This window comes from Vicugna pacos, chromosome 27, assembly GCF_048564905.1.
Source record: "Vicugna pacos chromosome 27, VicPac4, whole genome shotgun sequence".
In the NCBI taxonomy this organism is placed as follows: Eukaryota; Metazoa; Chordata; class Mammalia; order Artiodactyla; family Camelidae; genus Vicugna; species Vicugna pacos.
Window position 1 is genome coordinate 24,604,461 of NC_133013.1, and position 17,141 is coordinate 24,621,601.

The 17,141-nt window shown below is 56.5% G+C and overlaps 1 protein-coding gene across 10 annotated transcripts in view; it reads right to left on the minus strand.

Annotated features, from left to right (window-relative positions):
- Nucleotides 1-6,648: 6,648 nt before the first annotated feature.
- The window catches only part of LINGO1 (leucine rich repeat and Ig domain containing 1), a 184,071-nt gene continuing 173,578 nt past the window's right edge, over nt 6,649-17,141 (minus strand). For 7 of the 10 annotated variants that reach the window (XM_072950964.1, XM_072950965.1, XM_072950966.1 and 4 more), the window contains one exon: nt 6,649-9,519. In XM_072950964.1, coding sequence (XP_072807065.1) covers nt 7,663-9,507 — 1,845 coding nt within the window. In that variant the 5' untranslated portion in view covers nt 9,508-9,519 and the 3' untranslated portion in view covers nt 6,649-7,662. Of the gene's footprint in view, nt 9,520-11,475; nt 11,661-17,141 lie in introns of those variants that run through there. The other 3 variants (XM_072950961.1, XM_072950958.1, XM_072950959.1) reach the window with 3 other exon arrangements.

Below are 17,141 nucleotides of genomic sequence, written 5' to 3' on the forward strand. Positions count from 1 at the left end.
AGGGTGTGTGTGTGGGGAGGGGGATGCTCTGATGGCTGGGCCTCGGGGGGCTTTGGCTGTCTTGGCTTCAGACCAAGAAGCTCCTGAGGACGCTTGGAGGGAATGGGTAAGAGGTGATCTGAGGTGGCCAGGGCTGGGTCAGGCCAGCGGGCCCCTCGGGCCTCTGTTCCAGGTGACTGCACGGTCGGTGGTGAGCATGGTGAGGAGGATTTATGGGCCCAGGCGGAGGGCTGGGCAGTAAATGTCGTTGTGCTAGAGAGGCTGTAACTCTGCTTCAGTTTAATAACGGTGTGGGGGCAGGGAAGTGAGGCAGGGGACACCGCTGAGTTCTGGGGTGAACCCTGAAGCTGGGCGGGAATGAGGAGACCCGGTTGGCATAGCCCACCATCAGACCCTTGGGAGGGTGGGCCCAGAAACGCAAGAGGACTGGTGCAAGGTCGCAAAACAGAGTGTCTCCCACTCCCAGTACTGGGCACTGGACAGAGCCCCGGAGATAGACGATTGAAAAACCTCACTCTGACCTCGCTCTGGTGCTGCCGAGGGGCAGCCACACACCCCTTCCCACCCAGGCCTGCTCCCTGTGCCCTTGGCGTGTCCTCAAAGAGGCTCTGGGGCTGACAGGCAACAGAGGGGACCAGGGTTTACTGTGCCTGCGTCTCTCTTTACGATGCCATATTTTTTAACGAGCTATGTAAATGTCTGCTAGCAGGAGAGCAAAGTCAGGGCCTCCAGCTCCCCCTGCCCTCTGGGGCTGGGTGCCCCCTGGGGCCAGCCTGACCGTGGGTTTCTCATGGAAAGGCTTCCTGGATTGCCACGGCAGTTGCCTCACTGTCGCCACCCCTCAGTTCAGCTGAATCAGAGCTGGTGCTACTACTGACTCACTCATTTTGTGACCTTGGACCTGTCACTTCTGCTCTCTGAATCTCAGTTTTCTCATCTGCACAATGGGAGCACACACTGGGTATTGTGTGCTTTCTGAGGTGCCATGCCTCACCTGTGCAGTTTTGCACAGTGGCTCAGCCTCTCTGTTTCTCATCACCAAAACAGGAAGACAGTTATGCTAATCACTGCTTTGGAGCTCAGCTCTGGATACTGGCAACTGGGAGGGGTGGATCATGGGGAGAGCCCATATAGTTCTCTTGCCTGCCTGGCTTTCCTGTTCCTTCGCCTCCAGCTTCCCCCTCAGCTTCCTCCTCCTCTGTTCCTCTAGAACATCCTGCTGCTCTGTTCCCAGGATTGGCTGTCTCCATGGTAGCGTGTCTCAGCCCAAACCAGGAGTGAGGGGGTGCGGGACAGGGTAGAGCTGGCAGGGAGTACAGGAAGAGCCAGGCCCTGTTCCCTGCTGAGGCCACATCCAGGGCATGGGTTGGCATGGCGGCTGGGCTGTGAAGGAACTGAGAGAGGAGGGGAGCTGGGGCTGAGACAGTGGGGCCTCCCTCAGTCTCCATGGCCCCCATAGTCCCCCACCTAGCCTTCCCAGATACCAGAAAACGCCTGGCATGATGACAGTGCCTGGGCTGGGGGTGCAGGATGAGCCATCATAGGTTTACGGGGAGGCTGTAAATCCCTTTACAGGCTAAGCAATCAGCTCCCGCAGGCAATTAGGACCAGGGCTGCACTGCATGGCCACTGTTCTCAGAGCCCTGATCAGTAGTCCCCAGGCCCAGATTGCCAGGTCCTCAGAACAGGCTACTGGGCCTTGTGTATCGTGCTCTGATCTCAAGGCCCCACAGAAATGCCGGGTGGACTGGGAGCCAAGAGGGGAGAAGTGACTAGTAGAAGCTTTGATTGTGACCCCGACCTGTGCACTCACACATCTATGCCAACTCTACCACCAGCTCATCCCATCCCACAAAGGAAGAAGGCCACGGGAGATGATGGGACTGTGCCTGCTTCACAGATGAGAAGGCTGTGGTGGTTCAGTGTAGAGACCAGTCTGGTGCTGCTTCTGCTGTGAAGCGCTGGTGCCTTGAATATGAATCCTGGCCATGCGGTGGCAAGCCCCAGGCAGCCACTTCTCCCTGAGCCTCAGTGTTCTCATCCAAAAGGAAGCACATTAGAACATCCTTGCGATAGGGTTAAATAAGAGAATGAGGGTAGAGTGTCTGGCCTGGTGCTTGGCACAGCCCTTGATAAACAATAGCTATTATTATTATTATTATTATTGATATATTATCCCTGGCGTCCCCAGCCTCCTGCCTCTGCTTTAAATGTCACTGCACCAGGGGCAGAAAACTTGGGCTCAAGTCCTGGCTCTTTACCAGCTGTGGATCCATCTGTTGGCCTGTCACCGTCACTCTCTAAGCTCCCTACTCCTGGGTAAACTATAGAGGCATATGCACCAGTGAGTGGTTCCTAAAAGTAAAAAGGCACTGTGGAGGTACCTGTGGAGGGTGACTTCCAACAGTGGCTGCATTGACCCTTGCATCCTGCCTGCCCTTTCACCACGTGACTTTGCACTCCTCCCATCCAGAGCTGGGCCTGTCCTCCCTCCCCTGAATCCAGATGGGCCTGTGACTTGCCTTGACCAATAGAATGCAGAGAACATGAAGCTGTGGGACTTCCTGGCCTCAGCCTCAAGAGACCTGGAAGCTCCTGCCTCACCCTCTTGGAGCGCCGAGCCGCTGTAAAGGAGTCCAGCTAGCCTGCTGGAGAGACCGTGTGGAAAGAGAGAAGTCAGCTGGCCTCCAGCCACCCTGGATTTTTCAGCCCCAGTCAGGTCTCCTAGCTTACAGCAGGCAGAACTTTATCAAGCTTGCCCAGGTTGCAAAACTGAGAACAAATAAATGCTTGCTGTTGTTTTACACCACTAAGTTTTGGGATGACTGTCCTGCAGCAGTAGAGAACTGATGCTGCCCTTGAGCCCCTCCTGTATCATCTTCACCCAGAGTTGGCCTGGTTAATGTGGTGCTCCTTGGCCTCAGCTGATTGGACAGGGGATGAGCACCTGACTTAGATGCAGCCAATCCATTGGCTGGAAGGTGTCCAATCAGATTTTTCTCTCTGAAGAATATGAATGAAAAGATCAGAGATCCTAGCAAGCCAAATTGTGCAGGAGGCTGAAGCTGGGGTTGCAGATTGGGAGCTGAGAATGACTCTCAGCCCTGTGTAGGCTGTCATGTCATCAGCGGACACCAAATTGGGGAGGAAAGCAGGAAAGCTGATAGACCACAGAACCAGGTTCTGTGAGGACTCCAGTAAATCACTCAACTCCAGCGGGTCCACACTGACCTTGCTCCTTGTACCTCATGAACCCTGACTTCAGACCCTGAAAGGCTTGAGGTCCTTCAGGGATGCCTAATACCAGCCAGGGGTCTACACTGCTCCCCTGACTCCTTCTCCCTTGTTCCCTTTGACCTCCATCCCCACAAACACCCACAGGTTGTGGTCTTGTCCCCCAGGGCCCCAGACATGGCCACTCTCTCCATCCTGGGCAGACATGCGCGAAGGCCCGGAACCTGCTCCCATCCTCCTCGCACAGCCCCAAGCTCTTCAGTGGCAAATCAGAGGGTATGACTGGGTTTGGTTTCTACCCCCAACCCTATTGGAGTTCCAGCTCTTTGGGAGCCCCATTGTGTTCCCCACACAGTTCCTGAGTTCAACCACCACTTCTCTGCTTGTTCATGATGATAACATGCTAATAGCAATGGCACTGTTGTACACCAAACAGGTGCCACACCTGAGATGGTGTTTGAATCAAAGTCTGCCTGACTCCAAAGTCCATGCCCCATCTACCACTCTGTACTCTTCTGTGTGACTCTAGGCAGGTTACTTCCCCTCTCTGAGCCTCAGAGTCACACTTGTGAGGGATAAACCTGGGGGGGTGGGGGGTCATGTTGCTTGCTGCTCCCTCTAATACTCACCCTGCTGGATGCTATCTTTGGCCAAGTCTACTTGCTTGCCCAGGGTAGGCTCCCAGTCTTGTCACCCTTTCTCTTTAAGGTATGCTATCCTCTGGAGGAACAGGCCTGGAGGCTGCCTCTGGTCTTGGTCTCCTGGAAAGCAGGCTAAACTCTCAGAATTCAGAATCTTACTTTTCCCCAGTAGCTTGGGTCCCCAGGACCCAGGCAGAAAGGGGACCAGAGCAGCCAGCTCCCTATAGAGCTTGACGTGGCAGGACATCTTGACTCCCCAACCCCACTGGGTGTGAGGCCGACTGCGCTATGTGGAATGTGGGCAGACCAGGAAGGAAAGAAGGCTTTGGCCTTCAGACCACCTCTGGGTTCAGGTCCCCGGCTGGTATGTGCCAGGGAGTGTGCTGCGGTTGGGGGAGTGGTATCTGTTCCTTCTCTTTCTCTGTCAGAGGCTGTCAGGCCTTGGAGAAAGTAACCTCTCCAGCCTGCCTTTTCACGCTCTTCCCCCTAAAATCGGCCAGGATTCTTAGCAGGTGAGTTCATTACTCTCCTACGCATGAAGGTCCCACAGTTAGGGAGGGGCAGCATTAAAACCTTGGCTACTTAGCTCACAGCCTGAGTTCTTCCCAGTGCCCAGGCTCCTTTCCTTGGGCAACCCAGCCCCCTGACCCGGGGTACTCACACCCACGTGAACTGACTTTCTCCCCCATTTGAACACAACTTCACAATTTTCTTGTGTCCTGAGTTTCCCAGGGGTCCAGTTCCCTCCCAGTAGCCAGGAAGATATTGGCCCTCTGAGCCCCCTGCTCTTACCAGAACTTCATTAAGCCCCAGGGCCCCTAGCATCCCGGAGGGGTTAAGTAACAATCCCATGGGCTGCCTTCTGCACGAGGACAGTACCCATCACGGCATCCAGGAGATGAACAGGCTAATTGGGTTCTTAAAGCCTCAAGTGATACCACTGGCCTCTTGTTGCATACAGGCTGCCCCCATGTCCAAGGATTCCTCTTCCTGCCCCTGAGCTCCCCAAAGCTGTCTCCTGCCAGATGTGGGGGGTGCCCAGGCCTGGCCCTGAGAAGCCCTGAGCAAAGCTTAGAAGTCTGTGGCTCTAGGAGTCTGGAAACTCCAGGCCCTGGTCCTGTCACTTAGAAACTACGTGACTTTGGCTAAGCTACAACCCTCTCTGGTCCTGGCTCTGCACCAGAGTTGGACCCGACAGCAATTATCACCACCACTGGTAGAGGGTTTACAGAGTGCCAGGCACTACACCAGCACTTCTACGCTCCCTCATTTAACCTCCTAACGACCAAATGTCGTAAGATTATCATGTTACAGATGAGAAGACCACGGTTCAGAGGGCTTAACAACCCCAAACAGCTGGTAAGTGCTAGAACAGGACCTCACACTCGGACCCCACCTTCAACGTCAGCTCCTTATCATCACCATTCTAGGCTGCCCCCCAGGTACTGACAACTGTCTCCATGCCAATATTCTAGGATCCTACAGGGAAAGGATCCTGTTTCTTCCCAGCGATAAAATCACAGTCCAGAGGGCTTGAGGCTTCCCCAGAACCAGGGGACAGTCTCGGCTGGTGGTTGGGAGATGTGGGCAAGTGTACACAGACTGCATCAGCCGGGAGCCAGGGGCAGAGTAGGCTCTCGGGTACATCTGTAAATTGAATGAATGAATGAATGAGTGAGTGAGTGAGTGCCAACTCCATGTCAGGTTATGCTCACTCTGCTGTCCCACCAGAGGCTTGGTTTAGAAGGTGCAGCTACCTAGTTCATGCCAGTTTGGGTGGGAGGTGTGAGCCCCAGGAGGAGCCCTGGCTGGAGGAGCTGCGTTCTGGAAGTTTGTGTTGCTGAGGGATACTGCTCCCGGCTCTCCAAGTTCAGCTAAGCCTGTGCCCGTGGGCTCCCGCATTGCTGGATTCTTCCCTAGCCTGAGGGTTAATGGGCAGGCAGCAGGCTTGCCCTGGGCCCACCGTGGGGCTGAATCTAAGTAGTCCTTGAGGAGAAAGAGGATGCTTGGAAGGGTGAAGCTGGGTGCCCTGCCCCGTCCAACAGAGGTGGGGCTATGAGCTCATGGTCTGCTGGCCGAGTTACTGCCCAGCTTCTTGAGTCTAAGGATTCAGGAAAGTTACAAGGTGACCTGTCTGGCTCTTTAAACTTCTGTCACTCAGAGCATCTCTTTCAGGGTTGAGTTTGGAGCATCTAGGTTTGATATGAATGAGCAGGGCCACTTCCGAATCTCCTGATCAGTTCACACGCAGGTGGATCCCAGTCCCAAACCCAGAACCCTTCAGAGCCCAAGGTAGGCTCAGAGGAAGGCGTGGTGGGAGACGGGGCAAGGCTGGGGTTGGTGACCTGGGGCTAGGCAGTCCTAAGAGCAGCCCCAGAACTGCCTCCCCCAGCCTCAGAGACTGCAAAGACTGGGGGACTCTACATGGGAAGTGGTATACATTAGGCACTTGATAAGTACTTGTGGAGAGAAGGCTTGGAGAGAGCTGGTGTTCTCAATCCCTACATAGGTCCACGTCAAAGCTGCAAGGGGCTTCTGCCTGGGGGGACCCCACACCAGAGGCAGTAGAAGTGATGCTGTCATGGGGCTCAGGACTCCCCTGTGGGTCAATGCCTGTGGTCACCATTGGGCAGCTGTCCTGGAGGAAGCCTCTGGAAGGCTCTGGAGGCAGCCCTCCCCTGGCATGCCCCCAAACCTGACCCCATGGAAATCCCTTCAGAAGCCCTGCCCCACACAGTGAGATAATAATGACCATAATGAGAACAGTCACCCACACGTGTGCACAGCGCTTTACAGGTTACAAAGTGTTTCACATACATCATCTCATCAAGTCCTCACAACAGCCCTGTGAGGTAGGCAGGGCGGGGAGTAACGTTTCCACTTATACAGATACAGAGACTGAGGCCCAGAGAGGGTCAATGACCTATTCGAGGCCACACAGCAAGTCAGCAGCAGAGCTGGATCTGGAGTTAGGCCTCGGTCCCTGGCTCTCTCCACTGACTGTGCTGTCCTCCAGGAGGACCCCAGCCTCTGTCCAGAGTCTCAGCCACACTCGAGTCAGGCCCCACCCCCGGGCAGTAGTGCTGCCTGGCAGCTCGGCAGACAGGCCCTCACCCACACTGGGCAGCCCAGTCCCCTCCACCCGCTCCCTGCAGACAGCCAGCCCAGAGCTGGGCCCAGACCCACCACCCAGCCTGCTCTGGCGCCTGCCCTGGCCGGGTGGGCAGGCGAGTGGGGCTGGAACCTCCTTCCCTGATTTCCTGAGTGATCCCTCCCCACAGGGGAAGAGAAGAGAAAGGAGGAAGAGGAAGAGGAGGAGGAAGAGAAAAACAAGAAATTGAGTTGGAAGAGGGCCCTGGAGCAATCAGGACGTCAAAAGTTTGCATTCCAACTAGCTATAGGAAATAGTTTTTTTTCTCTTTTTATTATTTCAAGTTTTCATAAAAATCCATAATTATTGAAACCCAAGTTACAGAGGAAGTTCGTAACTTTTTTTTAAATTGAATTATTGACTGTGCTGCATGTTGGTTCATCAGCTTCCAACTCCAGTCTGTCAGTGTGTGCCCCTGTGCAGGTGGGGTCCCCAGGCCTGGACTTCTGAGGTCCTGGTAAAAAGAGGGCAGGCGGTGAGGGCTGGCGGGGGCAGCAGGAGACAGGGTACGAGGGAGAAAAAGAGTGTGTGTAGAGGGGCAGAGAGGAGGTGGGAAGGACTGGGGAGCCAGTGGACGGCGGCCAGACCCCTTCCCCTGCCTGGCACGCCCGGGGGTCCCTGCCCCCCGCCCCGGCCTCATATCATCTTCATGTTGAACTTGCGGGGTGCGTCCGCAGAGCTGATGCCTGCGTCCGACTTGCGGGGCACATACTCAATCTCAATGTTGTGCTTCGTGTTGCCCTTGCCCCGGCTCCAGAGAAACAGCAGCACCAGACAGAAGAGGACGACGCCCAGGAAAGAGATGAAGCCCATGGTGGTGGCAATGATGAGGGTCTTGATGTCGAAGGGGAAAGGCACGGTGGCGCGGGTGCTGTTGGCCTCTCCCTCGCCCGGCTGGTTGGAGATGAAGGCGAAGGTCTTGTTGGGCTGATGGGGCCAGTCGGGCGAGTAGCTGCGCACATGCAGGTGGGCGGGCATGGAGTCGTTGCCGCCCGCGTTGGCCGCGATGCACAGGTACGTGCCGTTGTCCTGTACCTGGGCATAGCGCACTTCCAGCGTGCCATCGGGGAAGACAGTGAGCCGCCCATTGCTCTTGGCTGAGACCAGGTGCTTGCGCGGCGAGAGCCAGAGGATGGCTGGCGGTGGGTCGCCATCCGCCCGGCACACGAACTGCACCGTGTGGCCCTCGTCCACAAACACCTGTTGGGCCTTGCGGTCCCGGATGCGAGCGCGGCGGCAGGTGAAGTAGTTGGGCAGGAGCACGTCGGGGAAGTCCTTGAACTCCTTGCCCTGGACGAACTCGGGCGTGGCGCATGTGGGCTGCTGCCGGTTGAAGTTGAGCCGCCAGCGGCGCCGGAACACCCACAGAAGCCGGCAGTCGCAGGCCAGCGGGTTGGAGTCCAGGATGAGCGTCTCCAGGTTGCCCACCGAGTGGAAGGCAGACTCCTCCAGTGTGGTCAGCTGGTTGCCGGAGACGTTGAGCACGCGCAGGTAGTTGAGGCCGCGAAAGGCATAGGGCTCCACCACGGCCAGCTGCCCACCCACCAGCTGGATCTCCTGCAGCCTTAGCAGCTCATGCAACATGGAGCCCTCAATGGTGCTGATGGGGTTGTAGGAGAGGTTGAGGAAGCGGAGATAGACCAGGTGGCGCACGGCCAGGTAGGGCACGGCGGTCAGGTTGCAGTGCGTGATGGACAGGGACGTCAGGTTGAGTCCGTAGAGACAGTTGGGAGTCATGGTGTCCAAGTAGGGCCAGTGGGAGATCTCCAAGACCTTGAGCCGGTACAGCCTCTTGAAGGAATAGTCCCGGATGGCGTTGATGTTGAGGTGCCGGAGCCGCAGGACAATGAGGCCGTGCAGGTGGGACAGCGCCTCGGTGGGGATGGAGGTCAGGTTGCATTTCTCCAGCGTCAGTTGCTCCAGGCTGTTGAGGCCGCTGAAGGCTCGGTGGGAGATGTAGACGAGGTCGTTGTCGCCGACCTCCAGCGACTTGAGGTTGTACAGGTCCTGGAACATGTAGTCCAGCAGGATGACGATCTTGTTCTCGCTGATGTCCAGCTTGGTCAGGTTACTGAGGCCAGTGAAGACGCCCAGGGGGATGAGCTTCAGGCGGTTGCTGCGGAGCCCCAGCGTCCGGAGGTTGAAGAGGTTGTTGAAGGCGCCGGGCTCCACGGCGCTCACGATGTTCTCGTTGAGCTCCAGCTCCTCCAGGTGTGGGAAGCTGGCAAACTCGTCCTGGTTGAGCGTCTTGATGCGGTTCTTGCCCAGGTCCAGTAGGCGGGTCTCAGTGGGGATGCCCTCCGGCACCGCCACGAAGCGCTTGCGGTGGCAGAGGACGGCGCGGTCCTGGGCAGAGCACTCGCAGCGGGGTGGGCAGCCCGTGGCTGAGCCTGACAGCACCGAGCCCAGCACCAGCAGGAGGATGGGCTGCCAGCAGGCCAGGAGGGGGCTGGGCATGCTCCTCGCGCCCCCCGCCAGCATCCTCTCGCTCACCTGCAGCCGGTTCAAGCACAGGACAGAGGGGGCCGTTAGAGGATAAGTTTGCTGGACCCTACCCGAGCCCTCTGTGCCCTTGTGTCCTCCTGCCCCGTCAGGATATCCCTGACAGACAGAAGGAGGCAGGGGTCCAGAGTGTCACAGGGCACCTGCCTGGGACCCCACAGTAAGATCCAGATGCCCAAGCCAGAGAGCCTCCTGCTACCCTATGATGCCTCATCCTTGCCCCGACGCTGCCCAGAGTCCTCAGCAATCCCTGGGATTCAGGGGGCTCCTGGAAGGGGTGGGATCACTTCAGATGAGCCTGGTACTGACACCCCAGGCTGCATCCATCTCCTCTCTATTTCATATTTTACAATGTGACTCCAGGCATGCACCCCGCACCCCACCTGGCACCCTGAACCTCAGCCTCCCCTGGTGCTCATCAGAGATAAAGCCAGACCTGCTGAGCTGCCCTCAGGGCTCACAGAGGGGATCAAAGGGGCTCAAAGCCTGAGGCTTCTAGGAACAGCCAGCAGACGAGCACGTCTGGGACCCAGCTTGCCAGGCAAGGGCTTTTGAGGCTGCTGGGGCCCACCTTCTCTGCCTTCAGCCTGAGCATCCCCTGGCGCAGACACAGTGGCCCCCTCCCTATCAACACTGCACTGTACTCTAAGGCCAAGAATCCCGGGCAATCAGCACACCCAATGGTTCCTGCAGTGTCCACAAATCCACTCCCCAGTGGGGTTTCTGGATCAGTAGGGGTTACCCCCAGCCAGAAAGCCAGTACCCAGCCCTGATGCCTCCCTGTGGAATCTCTCCAACTCTGCCCTTCCTCTGGGTCACCACGGTGACCCACCCAGGCTCCTGAGCTCAGGGTCCTGCTGTTTTTCCTCCTAGAATGTCCCTGTCCCTGCCTGTTGAACCCATCTTCAAGGCCTAATTTAGTATGCCCTGCTTTGAGAAGTTTTTCTCATCCCCAGTAGGAATTGTGCTCCCCTCCAAAGACCCTGCAGGCTTCATCCATCTGTCTCTCTGGATTCCAATCACCCTCCTCCTGGCTGCTGATCTGATGGGAGCAGTCAGACTCCCACAGCCCAGGGTGGCACAGGCAGCCCTGGACGTGCCAGCCCACATTGTGGCACTTGGGAAATGAGGCTTGGTGCAGCTGGGCCCTGAGGAACATGCAGGCCTTGGGTGGTGATGACTAGGGAGATGGTGACCGGAGAGGGGCCCAGCTTGGTTACAGGCTGCAGGTGGTGTGACCAAGGGGTGTGCAGGAGCTAGCCCTGCCATTACCCTCTACTACCTGCTCCCACTTGTGCCCAGACTGCCCTTCTCTCCTCTAGCTCTGTTCTACCCCATGCGAAACTAGCCCAGCAGGGTTGGTGGGGGCTGGGAGGACTAGTCTGGACTCCTCCAAACTCCAGAGGCTGGATCAGATGGTCTCTGGGGGCCAAGATGCAGCCTTTCTACTGCCAGTTGGGTGAAGATGCATCCCACACAGCCTGGCACCCTTGGGACTCTGCCCCACACTCATGGCCCCAACGGGAGGCTCACTGCAGAAAAGGGATGCCCAGGCTGGGAGGGTCCCACCTCTCTGCTCCAGCTCAGGCCCTTCTCCCACTCCTCCCAGCTCCTCCCCACAGCTGCACATAGCCTCCACTTTCAAGGCTACAGACCTTGTCATCCACACTTCAATCCTTAAGGCAACTGGGGCTTGGAGAGCTTGTGGCTGTCCAAGGACACCCAGCCAGTAGAGAGGGTGGATTTGAGACCAGGGCCCTGGGCTGTCAGACTTCAATGACACCACATACTTTCCAATGCTCCAGCGGTCTCCCAGGACTTATAGGTGCTCGCAGGTTGTTGATTGACTAAGTGACTGATTAACCAGAGAGGGCTTCTGGTGTCACTGACATGTTATGGAATCTGCAAGGTCTTGTTATTCCCAAGGGCTTTATCCACCCTCCTCACCTCAGGCCCTCTCATCCTCTCTCCAGACTCTTCTGTGGTGTGGCTTCCTGCACCCCACCCCTAACAGGCCATTTTCTACAGTTGCACACGCTCCAGTGACCCACCAGAAAAGCAAACATCCTGACAGGAGATCAATAAGTAATTGGGCCGGCAGCTGGGGCTGGTGTGGGTGTGAGCCTGGGGACCTGAAAGGTAAATAGGACTTTTAGCACCCAGTTCAGGGCTGGGCTGGCAGGTGGGGTGGGGGCTGCTGAGAGGGTGCTAAGGAATGAGAAAGGGGATAGCGAGGGCACAGGCTACTTTGAGATGTTGGTAAGCCCCACATACAGACAAGAATCTGGCATTCAAAGACTCCAACTTCTTGTCTCAACCTACCCGTCTCCCTCCTCCCCCACCACTCCCCACAGTGAAGCCACCCAGGGATTCCCTCCTCATTCCTGCCTCTAAGCCATCTCCTCTTGGAGAGCTCTCCTAGCTTTACTGCTCCAGCAGCCTTTGTGCTTATCTACCCCCAAAGGCCACCTCCTCCATGAAGCCATCCTTGATCTACTCAGTCAGAAATAATCTCTTGACAACAACTCTGAATTACCTTGCATTTATTAGTAGTGACATTATGTACCTGATGTATAGCACCTCATTCTAAAAGTGATTTGAGCCAATGGACAGAAAAATTCTGTTCCAAGATGATAAGATAAAGCTAAAGAAGGCAAGCCAGTCAAGAAAGAATGCCACAAAATCCTGTATAATGATTAAAGGTGTGAGCTTCCTAGTGACCTGAGCAAAGAGGGAAATATACTCCAAAGCCTCAGCACTTGGCTCCTCTCCTGTGTCATATGTTTAATCTTGGGTCAAACCCTCATGGGTGCATTTGTCTCACCTGCTGGAGAATGAGGTGCCTGAGGGCAAATGGTGTGTCTGCAGCCTCAGATCAAGAAAAGACTCCATCGGGTGTTCTTTGAAAGGAAGTGTATGTGCATGAGAGTTTTTGCAGGAATTAAAGCCACTCTGATGGAGCAGACCCACTGAGCAAAGAGAGACCTGGAAAATTCAAACACATTGATGGAAAAGCTGGTCGGCGTTGCCCTATGTGGCAGGCCTAGCAGTTAGACCCGCAGAGCAATGGGCCATATTACACGGGACCAGGAAAGCTCCAGAAGGGCACATCCTCCAAACTGCCTCATCCTTCACCTTTTACATGCGACTGTCCTGAAAGGTGAGGAAATTGAGACCTAGAGGGACTAAGATGACTCCCCAAGCTGGCACAGCATGCTGGGCCTAGTCTCCTGGTCTAATACCCCTGTGGGGTCCCTGTGATCTAGGGATGCTGGCAGGGCCATGTCTGGGGGTGTGGTCACCAAAACTGCTGACTGAGCAACGTGTTACTCTCACCATCCTGGCATTGTTACTCCTGCTGGTTACTCCTGCAATGGCTAAGAAGAAGTGTTTTATGCATTTTAATCAGTGTTTTTATTTTGGATCCTTGCCCCCTGAAGGGCTTCCCACAAGGGCAAGAGTTTAAAAATTGGACCAATAAATACAAAGGAAATAAACATTGAAGGCCAGCAGGTGGGCAGGCAGAGGAGAGCTGTGCCCAGGCCACAAGGCATGGAGCCAACAGTAGCCTGAGTCTTCCCAAGCCAGAGCAGTGGGGGCAGCCGAGTCATCAGACTTGCACTGCAGAGAGCCATCTACCACCAGCACACCCTCACTCGCAGCCGGGGACAAATATGGCCTGGCTCACTTGCTCCCCACACCAGCCCCTCCGCTGTGTGACCTCGAGGATGCCTGCCCTCTCTGCCCTTCCTCCCACTGTGCAGTGCAGGGCTGGTTCCAGGAGAAACTGGATTCTCTCCAGCTGGAATGTCAACATGCTCAAACTGGCTTAGAGGATGAAGAGGAGTAGGGGCTCAGACCCCAAATTGCAATTTTACAGGGACTAGAGTAGGATCTTTTTGAGGTTGATAACCGCAGTTGGGGGCCTCACATTAGGGCTGTTTCCCCTGAGGTTCAGGGTTGGAGAGGGCAACTGGTGGAGATAGAAGAGGCATGGATCACCCATGGGTGGATTTGGAGAACCCCCGAGGGAAGTCAGGAGTCCATCTATCTCCTAAGGCAGCATCTGGAGGTCCCTGGGAGCAGGAGAGTGCCTCTCCCATGCACCCAGCCTGGCCCCTACAAGCTGGTCAGACACCTGCACCTAGAGAAGGGGTGGGACCAGCATCCACAGACCACCTGGTACAGGCCAGGCTCTAGGCTTTATTCACTGTCTCAGAAACTCTCATCCAGCATTCAAAAAGATGTATTTCTTACCCATTTTACAGATGAGAAAAATGAAGGCCTCCAAAAGGGAATTTATTTGCCTTTAGGCCTGGGCTACAAAGCTAGGAGGCAGCAGAGCTCTGTTCCTCCTGGTCAGGCTGCCTGCCCCAAGAGCCACCCGGGTGAAGCAGGACTTCTTTCAGACACACAGGCCAGTTCAGAGCCAGAGGAGGGGTGGGTGTGTCAGGGCATTGCTAGGGTAAGGCCCCCAGGGCTGAGGGAAGGCACCAGTCCTTAGGTAGCTAAATGTAGTTACCCTTCCCCTCCAAATCTGACAAACTGTCAGAAAACTGTATGTTGAACACACTGAATTTTTTCAGTGTTTTTCCACCATACCATTCTCTTGTGCCTGCTGCCACTGTCTATGCTAAAATCTTGCCTAATTTGGGGTCAGCTGCAATGCAGGATGGAAGTTTTAGTTATTTTAGGTTTACAGTATCAATATTTCATGGTGTTCCCACTCAGTGTTCCTCAGGGACTGCAGGGATCCCCAGCACACACAGGCGTGCGATCCCTGGCACAGAGGAGCCCGCTGCCATCACCGGGGCCCAGGGCCCTCTGGGTTAACAGCCTGGCTGTGTGACTGGGGCAATGGTGCCGGGCTGCTTCCTCACTGAGAAATGAGGCAGGTATGCAAGGTCTCCTCTTGTCCTGACACCCTACATTCCTAAGGCTGGGTCTGCAGCAGCAGGAGGGAGGGAGGAGGGATGGCAGAGCTGGGAAGGGGGGCGAGAGCTTCAGAGAGTCTGCCTCGGGCCCTGCTCAGCTCCATGGCCCTGTCCTACTGCTTGTCTGGAGTCCTGGGCTTGTTAGCGCATCCTCTCCCCACCACCACACCTTCAGGTGGACTGATTACTCAGAAAGGTGAAGAAGGGACTTGTGCTGGGTCATTAAAGATTGGAGGCAAGGGAAGGTCTAGATTCCTTGTGACTTGCCCTGTCCCCAGGTCCCTGCCTGTCTGAAGTCTCTTCTTTGCCTTCAGCTCCAGGGCACAGAGCAACTGGATCTATTTCATGAAATGATAAAGTGCGGTTGGGGTAAGTGCACCTGCTCAGAGGCAGCCATAGCCACGTGGCTGGAAGAAGGGGGAAGTAGGCGGGAAGTGAGGCCTGTCTAGAAAGCCCCCCATGGTCACTCCAGCCCAGGCCCTTTCTCCCACAGAGAGAGTCAACCATCTGTCATGCCTGGAAATCTCCCACCCTGCCTGAAGAATCTAGCTCAAGGGTCTCATCCCAAGCAGCTCTTTGTAAGCTCCCAGGAAGAAGGGGCCACCTCCTGTCGATCCCCCTGGCAGCCTGCTGACAAGCACTGCTGCTGTGTTGACCTCTCTCCCTACATCCCTCTGTTGGAGCATCTCCTGCCTCGCCTTCTGTGTCCCCCATATCAAGAGCCCCCAGTGCAGGGCTGGGGCTGACATAGCTCAGCACCGCCAGGCCCAGCTTCAAAGAGCAGAATCCCTACAAACAGCTGCTGGGACAGCTCCCAAGAACAGCCCTCGAAGCCTAGTCTAGGCTCTTTATAGAGGCTTCAGGAAGGAGGAGGAGGAGGTGTCATGTGGGCTCAGGCTGAGCTGCAGATACATTTCCAATGGCCAAGTCAGGAAAGGGAGGGGCAGCATTTTCAGTCAAGAGAATGGTGCCGGCAGAGGTGTGCAGGGTGGAGCTGACTGGTGGCCTGGAACATTTGAGAGCATCCAGGGGCTCCTAATTGCTTCTCTCCTACCCCAAATCCCAACCTGGGTCCCTGGACTCCTTTTAAAGACACACCATTCTGGCTTTCCAGGCTAATCCCTGCTGAGGTGTGAATGGCTGATAATGGCTTAAGGTGTGAGCTGCTAATGGGGGAAACTTGGTCTTCCCTGGCCAGGCTAATCCAGCAGGGCTGTGCTGAGAGCCCAGGGGGAGGGCAGGGGCTGCCTCCTGGCACGCGGGGAGGGGGTGTGGGGGCACAGGGAACCCTGAGAGGAGGGGTTAGCACCCAGGCTGAGCTCTGGCAGGAGAAATCCAGACTGACGGTGTGGCCCGTGGGCAGGCAGCCAGGCAGTGTCCGTCTGTCTCCTGGGCTGGGCTGCCTGCCCTCTCCCCTCCCCTTCCCCTTCTTCAGCAACCCCCTCCCAACAGGGAGAGAAAAATCAACCTGAAAGAAAATTGAGGTCATGTCCTTTGTTGTGTATAATTCTTTATTTTCCTCTTGCTCTTGGTCTGGCAAAGGGCTGCTGGGCCCCCGGGGGGGGGGTGTGTGTGCGCGCGCGCGCCTGCCTGCTATCCCTCCCCCTGCCGCAGCCGCTCCCTGCCCTCCCTGGCCCAGTGCCATCAGCCCCATCTCTTAGGTGCACTTGGAAACTCAATCCTCTCCCAAAGGTGCTCACCTGGCCTCTCAGCCATGGCCAGGCTGGAGGGTGCTGCCTGGGCACAGAGTGGCGAGGGCAGCTGCCTCTGTGTGGCCCTGGGCAAGCAGCCGGCCCGCTTCACCTGAGGGAGGAATGCCCCTGCCCACCCCACGGCCCTGCCCATGGAGCATAGCAGATCTCAGGAGCTGCCAGCCTTCCGGCCAGCCCGCAGCCCCAGGCCATTTGCGGGATAAATTATGAATTTTAATTGTCAAAGCGTCTTAGTGTTTAAAGGCTTCTATATATAGGCTCTGCCTCCAAGAGCAGCCGGCTCAGTGGGGAGGGGCAGGGCTGGGGCAGGGCCTGGAGGAGGCGGCTTCTGGCTGGGTAAAGGGCACTGGGCTCACAGGTCCCAAGCCTGGGCTCCGGCCAGGGTACCTGGCCCTGCTGTGTGACCCCAGGTGAGTCCTGGACCACCCTGGACCCTGTCCGCTTCTCCATAGGATTGTTCTGAGGTAAGAGACCAGTTGGGAAGCTAGGATCCAGCCTGAGGGGGGCAGAAGGGAGCCACTGATTCTGGGAAGCCTCCTGTTGTCTGTGCTGGTCCTGCCCGAGTGAATAGAGCCCGGACCTGGAGTGGAGCTGTCCCAGAACTGAGGAAGGGCAGGCAAACACCCATGCAGCCACCTGACAGGGCTGAAGGAAAATGCAGCTCCTACAACCCAGTACCTCTCTTCCCATTTCTCTCTGGGTCTGAGATGCCAACCCAGGCCCTCAGGGGCAGGAAAGTATCCCCACAGGCCTCTGGCTCCACCCACCACCTAGGCCAGGGCCCCTTGGGAGTGGCCCTGCCTCATCTCCCATCAGCCCTACACATCTTCCTGGAGCACCTGGGGCCCTTTCCCAGTGCTCCAGTCCTCAGGCCCCTCTACCTTGGGAACAGCTCAGACTGGCCCATCTCAGGCTTTGGAGGCCTGGAAACTTGGGAAGGTCACAAGCCTTGAGCTTGGGAAAGGGG